Source organism: Eptatretus burgeri, chromosome 11 (assembly GCF_056783735.1).
Source record: "Eptatretus burgeri isolate ZD-2024b chromosome 11, Ebu_testis_v1, whole genome shotgun sequence".
Classification (NCBI taxonomy): Eukaryota; Metazoa; Chordata; class Myxini; order Myxiniformes; family Myxinidae; genus Eptatretus; species Eptatretus burgeri.
Genome location: NC_140971.1, coordinates 49932920 through 49946385, shown reverse-complemented (window position 1 = coordinate 49946385; position 13466 = coordinate 49932920). Strand labels below are relative to the sequence as shown.

At 44.7% G+C, this 13466-nt stretch overlaps 1 protein-coding gene across 3 annotated transcripts in view; it reads left to right on the top strand.

Moving 5' to 3' along the window:
- Nucleotides 1–4616: 4616 nt before the first annotated feature.
- LOC147017041 (lamin-A-like) overlaps nucleotides 4617–13466 on the top strand; it is a 39571-nt gene continuing 30721 nt past the window's right edge. For 2 of the 3 annotated variants that reach the window (XM_085846398.1, XM_085846397.1), the window contains exons 1-6: nucleotides 4620–5041; nucleotides 8023–8179; nucleotides 8598–8723; nucleotides 11705–11869; nucleotides 12074–12199; nucleotides 12344–12564. In XM_085846398.1, coding sequence (XP_085702524.1) covers nucleotides 4713–5041; nucleotides 8023–8179; nucleotides 8598–8723; nucleotides 11705–11869; nucleotides 12074–12199; nucleotides 12344–12564 — 1124 coding nt within the window. In that variant the 5' untranslated portion in view covers nucleotides 4620–4712. Of the gene's footprint in view, nucleotides 5042–8022; nucleotides 8180–8597; nucleotides 8724–11704; nucleotides 11870–12073; nucleotides 12200–12343; nucleotides 12565–13466 lie in introns of all 3 variants that reach the window. The other variant, XM_085846396.1, reaches the window with a different exon arrangement.

Below are 13466 nucleotides of genomic sequence, written 5' to 3'. Positions count from 1 at the left end.
TTTCGACCCCGAACAGAACCTTTTTATCCTTGGTCCTCGTCACTTCCAATCGAGCCGTTTATTGGCCCACCGCCATCACCTTCCGCCAATCGTGATCATGGGGCGGAGCCATCCGCTGCACTGTCCTGTGACGTCACGGCCAGTCTTCAGAGAATACCAAAAGGGGTTTACGCAGACACACTTACCCTATTCCGTGTCCCTATCTAATTACGTGACATTTATCATTTCCCCCTTGAATAAATGAACATTTACTAGACAACTTATCACCACTGAATTGCTACTTATTACATCGAGATCCTGGTAAACTCGAACAGCATGGCATACCTAATTAAACATCCTAATTACCCTTTGAATGCATACCCCCCCCCCCCCTCAAACGTAACAATATATAAAATTCTACAGAAAGAAAAGTTTGAATGGTGACGTTGCATTGCTGGGTTGACTGATTGACCGGAGGCAACTGAAGTTGTGGGTCTGGATTGGTGTAGGACTGTATGTAATCTATTAATGTGGACCCACGCAAAGGTCTACCGAGCAGATGAACTAATGAAACAGCTCATTCTTCAGAGCTCAACGTGTGCCTGAATTCTCACCACCCACCACGCCTCCCCCAAAGGAGTACATTTCCAAACAGTACTTTGATTTTTAGCTCACCTGGACTTTAGTCAGGTGAGCTTATGCGTTTGAGCTGGTCTGTAGGTGAGTGAGTGAGTCAGTTAGTTAGTCTATAAACTCTTCATTGGTTATCGCTTGAACCAAACACACGATGTTGATGAAACTTGGCCACAAGCTTCATATCTGACGCCGAGCGAAGATGTATTAACCGCATCAAAATCTGCACTCATTAAGGTGGTCTGGGGGGGTTTGACCCCTCCTCCCCAAAATAGGTATTTGCTTTCTTCTCAGAAACTACACACACGATTTTGATGAAACTTGACCGCAACCTTCACCACCCGTTATTTGTTTGTCCGCACAGAATATATGTGTATGAATTACATTAGACCCTGAAGCACGGAAAGACCCTTTAAGACCCCTAAAACCATGTAGACCTTCTACAACCCCAAGATCCATTAAGACCATGAAGAACCAAAATACACGGAGGACCCAAAAGATCCTGAAGGCCGAAAATACCTCGAAGACCCAATATACCGAAATGACCCAGGGACCCATCAAACCCAGAGGACCCAAAAGACTCTGAGGACCCATTAAACACAAACGACCCAGAGGACCCAAAATACTTAGAGGCCCCAAAAGACCCTGAGGATGCATAAGACTCAAAATACCCCGAGGACCCAAAAGACCCCTAATTCCCTATAGACGCCGTTACACCCTTTAGAACTACTTAGATCTTCTTAGACCCTTTAGAATCCCGAAAACCCATAGACTCCTTTCTGCCCTTTCAACCTTCAAACCTTTGAGACCTCTTTCACCCTTAGACCTTTTTAAAAATATAGTTTTGAAGACATTTTAGACCCCTTCAGAGTTCAGACACTTTGAACCCTTTAGTCCTTAAATTATACTCTTTAGACCCCTTCCACCTTTTAAGACCCTTCAGAACATTTTGACCCTTTATTCCCATTTATACCTTTTCAGACCTTTCGACCTTTCAATCTTTAGATCTTCAGACCTTTGACCTTTACACATTTACAACTAGACCATTTACTGGCAGCCAGACTTATTTATTATATTTGAATGTGGGTTCTTTTTTTAATTTATATATATATATATATATATATATATATATATATATATATATATATATATATATATATATATATATATATATATATATATATATATATATATATATATATATATATATATATATATATATATATATATATATATATATGGCTCACTTGAGGGTAGAGGAGTCACAGCTGAAATGCAAATACTATCCAGGTTTCTCCTGATGACTTCATCTCTGTTTTTGCTTGTTCTGGTTCCTTCTGAATACTGCAATGCATGAATGTACCTATTTGAGCTTCCATTTGATTTGAATTGAATTTATATAAATCCCATTCGAAATTCAATTGAATAATAATAACAAAACGTCATGGGTCAGGGTCAGGTGTCCGATCAAAGCGGGGTTGCATCAAAGTGGGACGTCTTGGTACCCGGTCATCACTGGCAACATTTATAAAGTGGCAGTTCTAATTATGTCTCTTATTAATTAGGTAACATACCAGCACACAAACACCACACAAACAAGTCCTTGTGAGGCTCTGCAATCTCTGCTCTTTTTCATATTACCACCACCACCGAAGGTGAAATTTTGTGCACAGGTAGGGTGTGTGACAAGGACAAACTGATTCGATTTTGGTGAGGATCTGGATCCGGATCTGACCACTATAATATTTTTAAGTGATTCTTCACCATTTAGAGATGGGGCCAAAAATGATATATGGCATGATATTTCAAAAATGTATTGGAGCCCGATATGTTCTCGTGGATCAGGCATTGCGTGGCAGAGGTATGTGTTCTACCGAGTGCCCTTTTAGTTTGTTCTGCAATGCTTCTTCCACACTTTTTTGACTTGTCCACTCGTTCTTGAGCCCTCAATAATTCACTGTCTCTTGTAGGCCAATATAGATTCAGTGCTCCCACTCTGTCAGGATGTAGTCTATAGGTGTCTGAGATCTGGCAAGAACCTGGTTGGTGTCTGTTCGACTTTCTCAAGTCCATTTTCATCCTTTTTGTATACAAGGCACAAGGGCACCACACTTAATTGCAATGTTCAAGAGTTTGTCTTACCAAGATTTTATCCAATTAAAGCAGCTCTTTCTTCCCCTTTGTTGAGACCATGATTTTTCGAATATTACGAGTTTTATATTCACTCTCCTCACTACATCAGCTGCATGAGAGCTGAATGACAGACTTGTGTCAAACAAAACACCCAAATCTCTTTTTTCATTCTCGGTTTTGATTTCATTTATGAAACTTGCTTCACTCCCTACCCACCACACTGCTCCCCACCCACCACACTGCTCCCCACCCACCACACTGCTCCCCACCCACCACACTGCTCCCCACCCACCACACTGCTCCCAAACCACTCTCACTGCTCCCCACCCACCACACTGCCCCCCACCCACCACACTGCTCCACTCCCACCCACACTGCTCCTCTCCCACCCACACTGCTCCTCTCCCACCCACACTGCTCCTCTCCCACCCACACTGCTCCCAAACCACTCTCACTGCTCCCCACCCACCACACTGCTCCACTCCCACCCACACTGCTCCCAAACCACCCTCACTGCTCCTCTCCCACCCACACTGCTCCCAAACCACCCTCACCCCCACTGCTCCCCACCCACCCACACTGCCCCTCTCCCACCCTCACTGCACCCTTCCCATCCTCACTGCACCTTTCCCACCCACACTGCTCCCAAACCACTCTCACTGCTCCCCACTCACCACACTGCTCTACTCCCACCCACACTGCTCCCCACCCACCCTTACTGCTCCCCACCCACCCACACTGCTCCTCTCCCATCCTCACTGCACCCCTCCCTTCCTCACTGCACCCCATCCATCCTCACTGCTCCTCTCCCACCCACACTGCTCCCAAACCACTCTCACTGCTCCCAAACCACCCTCACCCCCACTGCTCCCCACCCACCCACACTGCCCCTCTCCCACCCTCACTGCACCCTTCCCATCCTCACTGCACCTTTCCCACCCACACTGCACCTTTCCCACCCACACTGCACCTTTCCCACCCACACTGCTCCCAAACCACTCTCACTGCTCCCCACTCACCACACTGCTCTACTCCCACCCACACTGCTCCCCACCCATCCTTACTGCTCCCCACCCACCCACACTGCTCCTCTCCCATCCTCACTGCACCCCTCCCTTCCTCACTGCACCCCATCCATCCTCACTGCTCTTCTGCCACCCACAATGATCCCCACCCACCCTCACTGCTCCTCTCCCACCCTCACTGCTCTTCTGCCACCCACAATGATCCCCACCCACCCTCACTGTTCCCCTCCCATCCTCACTGCCCTCCTCACCCCAAGGGTTCTGCAGGGCCAACGTGCTCCACCAGTAACTCCACTTGTGCTAAAATTCCCATCCTCACTGCTCACCTTCACTCACTCGTTCCTTTTTTAACCCGAGCCTCACCATACCCTCTGGAACAAACGTCCACATTCTCTTCAATCTCATTCTTCCCTCCAGGTCTTCAAGACGGCCGTTCACCTCCATCTGAAACCGGACCCAACCCTAAACCCTCATTTTAACCACCCCAAACCCACCTCCTTCACAATGTCCACTCCTTCCCTCCTCAGTTTGGGTCTGTATCAATCTCGTCCCCGAAATCCCTCATTTGTCCGTCTTCCTGTTTTTTGTTGTTGTTGTTGTTGTTGTTGTTTCGGTCCCTCAACCGTGCCGGTGTGTTTTCCCCTTCTCTTTCTGCCGTTCCTTTTGTTGTTAGGTCCTCAAGCATTTTATGTCTGAGCTCCTCCACGAGCCTCGACCGAGTACAGTAACTCTGCACACTGGCAACAACAACAGCAACAACAACAGCAACAACAACAACAACAACAACAACAACAAAGGCCACGCCCACTCTCGCTCTTCCGATTCGTCGGCTCTGTGAAGATCACCTCAGCTTCCGTGACGTCATTCCTTGAGTCGAGCGTGCACGTGCGGTGAGAGGTTTTTTTTTCCTCTCTCTCTCTCCTCACACACGAACTTCTTCCCATGGCGAACGGCAGTCCGGCCAACCCACTGAGCCCGGTAAGGATATCCCGGGAGGAGGAGAAGGACGAGCTGCAAAAGCTCAACGACCGCCTGGCCGCTTACATCGAGCGTGTCCACTTCTTGGAGTCGGACAACGCGAGCCTGCGAGTGCGAGTGAAGGACTATGAGCGGGACACGAACCGGCGGACGGCCTCCTTGCAAGACAAGTTCGAGGAGACTTTGAAGAGTCAGCAGACGGCCCTGGGCTCGGCCCGGCAGGACAAGGCCCATCTCGAGCGGCTCCTGGATCAGGCCCGTGAACAGACCGAGCAAGCCGAGGAGGACCTCAGGTGTGTGTTCGTGTGTTCGTGTGTTCGTGTGTGTCGGTCGGTTCCGCTTATCCGGCCCATTGCAGACCTTCCATTTGCACGAGAGAAACGAAGGTTTATTTGTCTTGTAAATGGTCGATGGAAGGGAAGAGTGAAGTGTTCGCCTCTTCGGTACCGACCATTAGTTGTTACTTTCACTCTTTTTGTCCTCAGCCGTGTGACGTCATGAAATCATCACTTGCCAAGTGTGACCGGTTGTTGATATTCAGCTTTTTCTTTTCTTTAAAAAAAAATTAATAATAATGTTATCCATTGCATACTTTCCCTTTGGTTACAGGTAGGGAACGTGTTGGATTTGCATTGATAGGGTGGTGAAGACATTTTGCACCTGGCTACCTGGTTACCTGGTTACCCGGTCGTCTTGTCCGTTGCTCGTGTTGTGTCTTCTGCAAAGTTTGATTTGCTTGTCGGTGGGGATCCTTGGTTTTATTTTATTTTGTGTTCAAGGTTCCAGGCTCATGGAGGAGCTGAACAACCAAGGGCGGCGGGTCTACAAACTACCTGGCTGGTGGACATGAAGGAAGAAGAACACCAAAAGGAATGTTGCCCGGACGGTCTCAGAACGAGGAATTGTCAGCATGTCTGTGTCGTGCAGATCATTCTTGATGAAAGTCTGAAGTGAGGAGGAAGAGTCAGACGGAGTCAGACAGACAGAGACAATTCCACCACATTCCTTGTCAATCACGATCGTACGAAATTACGCAACTGTCCATCTGTCTTATCCGGTCGTTAATTATTCAGTCTCAACCAAACTTGACAAGAGGACTAAGGGTCACACGATGAAGGTTGTTGTGACTTCCTTTTCACCCCTACCCAAGGGGGTTTGTGAAATCCATGTTGAGGCGTATAGATAGCTGATTGGGGCGTTTTTCCAAAGCCGCTTCTAATCACAAAAGTAATAGCAACGCTTATGATAATAGCATAGTAATATTGTTATTGGAAAACAGTATTAATACAAGCCAGGAGGCGACGATGGTTCACAGGCATTATTGAACAATGCCACGATCGGTACAATTGAGTTAGTGGAGGCTTTTGAGGAAGCCCTACCGTAAAAACCTATCTCTTCCGTCAAAATTGACCAAATCAAATCGGATTTTTTTTATATGTTGTACTTATGGACATTACGCACAGCTTCTAGGAAATGAAATTGCGAGAAAAATAAATAAATAAAAAGTTCAAGTGGGCGTGGGCTGCCCCTCATACAAAAAGACACAACTAGACCATGATATCTAGCTTGTGTCCAAGTTTCATTAAGATCGCATCAAATGTCACGGAGCTATGCTCTGGAGAGAGTCACAAACAGACAGACAGACAGACACAACTAAAATAGTGGTCACTACTGGCGAACCAACTAATAATATCCCTGCTCCCCAAGGGGTTTTTTCCCTCCTTGGACAAACGCTGTGTTATGTGTATAAAAGCTTATCTTGGCGTTTGGGGGGGCACCCCTACCAGAAGTTAAAAAAAAAAAAAAAAAAAAAAATTTATATATATATATATATATATATATATATATATATATATATATATATATATATATATATATATATATATATATATATATATTATGAATCACAAATACGTATGATTACCTTTTTGAACAGTCGCTGTGACTGTTTAAAACTCACCTAAAAGGGAGGAAACCCGATTTCTTGAGGCCCAAGTCTAGATCGACTGTAATCTATATAACCCCACAGAATATCATAACGTGACTCTTCCTGCTGCTCCCGCAGGGAGTGGGTGTGCAAGTTAATCAAAATACACTGATGTTTGTGTAATTTAAGTACCTCCTTGCGGCTTAGTCACCACAAATGAATGAATATTTTGGAATCATTTGTTAACAAGTGAGAGTCTAAGCACCAACTCTCTGCATGGTAAAGGTGTGGCAGGCAAAGAGCAGGACAACAACCTTTGTGACATGTTCTGTGGTTTCATTCTATTATTCATTTATTTATGTTTTTGGGATTCACTGTAATTGTTATCTTTGGATACCACCATGTGGTTAAGAAAACTTGAACACATCAAACTTTCTGTGAGGGAATGAAAGCTTCATGGTTTCTTTATTTCTTGGTTTTTATCTTGCCAAAACAAAGTTGTTTTTTTTTTTGCACGATATGTAAGTCAGCTTGTTTTTTTTTTTATTTTTTTTTTGTTTTTTTGTTTGTCTGTAATCACGTATAAAAAATTCTGCAGAGCACAGTTATCATTGGAAATTTTTGTAACTTCACATATCAGAGGCCTATAGAGGTCCCTTTCAGTGCACAAAATTTTGAAGGTCAAGATCAAAAGTCAAGGTCACTTTGTCGCATATCAGGGGAGTCGACGAAACCCTTATTTTTGGAGTAATTTGGATCAGATCGTCTTCAAACTTCATGGGAATATAGTTCATGGTCTGGCGCTCAGCTGATTAATTTTTGGTGGCGATTGGCCTTGACCTTCATGGTTAGCGCCTGAGGTCAAACATATTTGAACCCAAGGTCAAATTTTCAAGTTTTAGGAACCATATCATGTAGTACCTCAAATTGAACACCTCAATGAGTGCTTTCTAGATATGTCAAGCTTGAGACATTATGACGTCATTTGGTGACGTTATGAGGCAAACGCATATTTTTCATGGTTACTCTGTAGAACGATTCTCATCGGAATCTCTCGTAGGCAGATATTCCTCAAGGAGTCGCTCCTTGTGGATAGCAGCTCTGTTCACCTTAGTGTGACCTTAAAGAAGTCACACGTGGTCACCTTTTGGCAAGATACGGGTCACCCTGCAGGTGACATTGGTTTATTTTTTTCTTTTCTTCTTCTTTCCTTCATGTATGAACCCAGCAATGTTGGATATTGATGATGTCACTTGAATCATTGAAATGTTTGCATTAAAATTATATTTTGCTGCAATCTTTAGTGTGTTTGTGAAACACCTGGTGATGAAACCTTCTCTCACCCAGGCGTGAGAGGGACAAGGAGACGCGCCTTGCAACTCCCTGTCAGGTCCGAGAGTTGGACATCAAACTTGCTACGGTGGAGGCCGAGCTGGATGCAGTACAGAGGGAGAGGGACTCGTTAAAGGAAGAAAATGAAAATTTCTCTCTGGAGTTGGAGGAGGTAAATCTGTTCTTGGGGGTGGGGTTTTTACCTGTTGTGGGTGTTGGGTAAATGGCCTGATTGTTGATGTTTGTGTAACCTGCACTTGCCAGTTTGGAAAGTTTGTGTTCACTTTGAAAAGGGTTGAAAGTTTTATTTATTTATTTTTGTGCTGAAAAAGTTGTTGAAATAACTTTGATTCCATAGCACAGTAAAATCTATTTTCTCAAAAAAAAAAAAATTCATTTTTTTCCAAAAAAAACAAAGAAAATTTGCATTGATACATCCTGAGGGTGATTCCTGTGGTGAAGTGAGCATACTTGAGAGAATTGAACTGTGGGTCTCTTTTGCATTGTTTGTTGCCTTTTATTTTTTATTTATTCTTATCTCCTGCACAGCTATTATTCGTCTGTTGTTGGCCATTTGTCTTTTTCCGCAGCTGGCAGGGAGGTTGGCAGAAGCAAATTCTAAGCTGGCAGAAGAGATTCTTTTAAGAGTGGATGTGGAAAACCGACTCCAGAGCCTGAAAGAGGAGCTCGAATTTCGAAAAAATGTTCATGAAGAGGTAATTGATAACCCCTCTTGGGTTGGTGCAGGGGTTGGGGGGGAGGGGACGGTGTGACTGGACTGGATTGAACTGGACTGTTGTTGCACACCCAGAGACAGCCATATGCCCTTAAAGGTCCCCTGACATGCAAAACTTTCTGGTTATTTATATATTAACTTGACCTTCCGAGTGAAGAAATCACCCATTTTTTTTAATCAAAAATGGGATAATTAGAGCAATATTTCGATCATTTCTGGTGCTTTTCACAACTTGCTATGCCCCGCCCCTAAAAAAAGTTGACTTCAGCGAATCGCAGCATTGACGTCACATACATAAACTCGCACAGAGTAGATTGACTCGAGATCTCTGGAGTCTAGACCAGCGTTTCACAACCTTTTTCCCCTTGTGGAACCCTTGAAATAGTTTTCTTGTCTCAGGGAACCCCTGCATAAAAATTATTATATACCATTATTAATATGTAGCTCTTTTATATTTTTATCGTAGTTCACGTGGTAAATATAATGTATTTTTTTTCGGATACCTGGTTGAAGGGAAAAATGACCCCCTTTTTGTCAAATTTGTTGGCAATGAAAAAAAAACATACTGCTCGTTAATGAGACCTCAGACCGAGGTTTTAATTCACAAAAAAAAACTTTTTTAAATCAAAAAAAAAAACACCTCATGTAACTTGATCAACAAAACTTAAAAAAAATAAAGCTGAAGCAATAAAGGTAAACAGCAGAACTAACCTTGAGAGAGAGAGACTTCGCGCTCCGAAGCACAGAGAAGATAGATGGACACCGTGCATGTGTCCCGTACTTGAGTCAGTCACTCAATGATACATGAATCCGCCACGTACAGGACGTCCACTAACCAGTGAGGGAGGTTTCACACTGGCGCCATATAGACATCGTTAAATACATTCCCTATAGTTGTTATAATTGTAAATAATATGAGGTTGAAGCCTCTATTATATTAACCAAGGAGTTTCCAACAATATGCCGTACGTGTATTGTAAAATTACGAATATTAAATCAACCAAAAACTACTCAAAAATACATTAGCCGATTTATTACTGTTTCTCGCGGAACCCCAAGCGACCTCTTGCGGAACTCTAGGTTTCCGGGGAACCCCGGTTGAGAAACACTGGTCTAGACTAGTCCGATAAATCCGTCGTCCGTCCGACTTGGCCGATAAGTCCGTCGCCCGTCCGACTTGGCCGATAAGTCCGTCGCCCGTCCGACTTGGCCGATAAGTCCGTCGCCCGTCCGACTTGGCCGATAAGTCCGTCGCCCGTCCGACTTGGCCGATAAGTCCGTCGCCCGTCCGACTTGGCCGATAAGTCCGTCGCCCGTCCGACTTGGCCGATAAGTCCGTCGCCCGTCCGACTTGGCCGATAAGTCCGTCGCCCGTCCGACTTGGCCGATAAGTCCGTCGCCCGTCCGACTTGGCCGATAAGTCCGTCGCCCGTCCGACTTGGCCGATAAGTCCGTCGCCCGTCCGACTTGGCCGATAAGTCCGTCGCCCGTCCGACTTGGCCGATAAGTCCGTCGCCCGTCCGACTTGGCCGATAAGTCCGTCGCCCGTCCGACTTGGCCGATAAATCTGACGTGCTGTAGCTTTCTTTTATTATTCTCCTTTCTTTATTTATTTTTTTTTTTTTTTTCTCTCTCTCTCTCTCTCTCTCTCTCTCTCTCTCTCTCTCTCTCTCTCTCTCTCTCTCTCTCTCTCTCTCTCTCTCTCTCTCTCTCTCTCGCAGCCTGTGGCTGCTGGTTGCATCATTGGTTGGGATGCGGCTATGCCGCTGATGCCGTGACCCCCTTACCAGTACACTGGTGCTCATTTTGCCAACCTCGGAAGGATGACGGACTGAGTTAACCTCCTGTGTATTTTAATTCAGCGGCCAACGAGGCTTGAACTCAGGACCCTAGGATCCCAAGCCGCCACCCTCACCACTAAGCCAACACCAGGCTTATTGTTTTCTGCTGGTGCTACATGACAACAGTGGGAATAAAATAAATGAAAATGCAACAGAACGTCAGATTTATCAGACTACTCAAGACAATTGTGTCACAAGGTGTGATCTGCACACAAGTTTTCATCGTATCCGGACAGCGAGATTGCTTCGTTTTATGCGCGGAGAGATACGGCCAATGACATGCGCTGGCCTTGCTTGTGATTTATTCGCCGCGGAGAACCATGTCCGCTGCGCTGCGCTGGTCACGTCACCTCACTAAAATATTTCTGATATCGAGCAGTATGCAAGTCGATTTTACATTATTGAATTACGAATAGGATTTAGTCTAACCAGTTGTTATTGCCAAGTCTTCCTTCGATGTCCTCCCGATCATAATTAACGCTGGGAATTTCATCGCCATTTTCCTCTGCTCGTCCTGCTTCGGGCTCGAACTGCTAAGGCCGTATTTCATTTCCAGCTGCCTGAACTTCACCTCCCGCGACTACGTTATCCGACAATTCTCCATGTGATTCAGACCAAAATCCTTCATTTCTCTCACTCACTGTCATTACCAGACAAATCAAAGTGCATACCATCCATTGTTCAAAACCAAATGTTCGATATTTTTAAAGCAGAAATGAACGAAGCGATTGAGTCGACCAATCAAATGTGGAAACACACAGCCAATATAATCACGTAGACCACCAACCCGAGTAATTAACGTGCAGCCTTTGTAATCCTGTAGTTGACGTCATGTTAGTTACGCCCCTTTCAGGAGAATTTTTAGGGGCGTTCCCGAAGAGGTTTGTTTTTTTTTTATTTTACAGAATGAGTATTGTGAACAAAAACATTGTCAGATCTGAAATCACGATGGAAAACTCCTATAGGACATATATAAATGAAATTTCAGTACTTTTGCGTGTCAGGGGACCTTTAAGCGATCACATGAAATCACCTGCCAAGCTTCCTCAGGAACGTGTTACTACTGTAGGGTAACTTGTTTCTTTACAGGTGTGGTTGAAATTTTTTGTGCACATTGCAGGAACTTCTTGTGGTGCAGAAGCACTCCTCCTTTGCACTCAGTGACTCTGGCACAGAGGACGGGTTCCAACAGCGTCTCTTGCTAGCACTTCAGGATCTCAGGGAGCAGCACGCGGTGCAGTTGCAGGCTTACCAGCAGGAAATTGAGCTGACCCAGCAGGCCAAGGTTGGTATCTAATACCTTGCACAATGCTGCATCGCAGATAAGAGTGCTGACCTGCACATGGAATTTTGGGAACTTTTCTTTAAATTTCCACCAAAGGGAAAGAAACTTTGCTGGAAATTTAATGAATGTTGAACATCTGAGGAAGAGTTTTATAATAATGCTATTATTTTGGGCATGCCGAGTTATTTTACTTTTACACTGCAGATTGACAATGCCAGGTGTGCTGCAGAGATTGATGGCAAAGCCTTGAAAAAGGTGAACGAAGAGTTCAGGGAAGCTAGTATGAAGATCACTGAGCTCACCTCTCAACTCTCAGCCACACAGTGGGAGGTCAGTATCCTTGTGACAAACCCCACTCTTAAGTATTCTGAATGAACTTGTATGTGATAAAATCAAATGTTTATTTTTTTTTTAACATTCTTACTGTTGACACGGTTTGAAAGTTGTAGTCGTTTTGCTGTTTTTGCTGTGCAGGTTGATGCGGCAGGAAGCCGTGTCCATGAGCTTGAGGTCATGTTGGAAAGCGAGCGTAAAGCAGTGAAGGAGAGGCTGGCGCAGTATGAGCAGAAGGTTGAGGATTTGCAAGCAACCATTCAGGAGCAGCTTCAGGACTACCAAGACCTCCTCGACATGAAGTTGTCCCTCGACATGGAGATTGCGACCTATCGGAAACTGCTTGAAAGTGAAGAGGAGAGGTATGCTACAGGGAGGTTCAGTGGTGTGTTTACAGAAAGGTTTTTTTTTTGTTTTTGTTATCTTGCCAAAACGAAGTTTTGCAAGATATGTTAGTCAGCTTGTATGTTTTTTTTTTTTTTTTTTTTTTTTTTTTTTTTTTTGTCTGTAATCACGTATAAAAAAATTCTGCAGAGCACAGTTATCATCGGAAATTTTTGTAACTTCGCATATCAGAGGCCTATAGAGGTCCCTTTCATTGCACAAAATTTTGAAGGTCAATGTCAAAGGTCAAGGTCACTTTGGCGCAAATCAGGGGAGTCGACGAAACCCTTATTTTTTTTTGAGTAATTTTGATCGGATCGTCTTCAAACTTCATGGGAATATAGTTCATGGTCTGGCGCTCAGCTGATTAATTTTTGGTGGCGATTGGCCTTGACCTTCATGGATAGCGCCTGAGGTCAAACATATTTGACCCCAAGGTCAAATTTTCAAGTTTTAGGAACCATGTCGTGTAGTACCTCGATGAGTGCTTTCTAGATATGTCAAGCTTGAGACATTATGACGTCATTTGGTGACGTTATGAGGCAAACGCATATTTTTCATGGTTACTCTGTCGAACGATTAGCCTGGTGTTGGCGCAGTGGTTAGGGCAGCGGCTTGGGATCCAAAAGGTCCTGAGTTCAAGCCCCGTTGGGCCACTGAATTAATACACCAGGGGGTTGACTCAGCCAGTCATCCTTCCGAGGTCGGCGAAGTGAGTACCAGTATACTGGGCCGGTGTATACCCCGGTTAAAATAGGTGTACCATATCCTTGTGTCCTAAGAGGCGACCAGGGTTGCGTCAGGAAGGGCATCCGGCGTAAAACATGTGCCAAATCACTATGCGGATCATACGGATGATCCGCTGTGGCGACCCCTAACG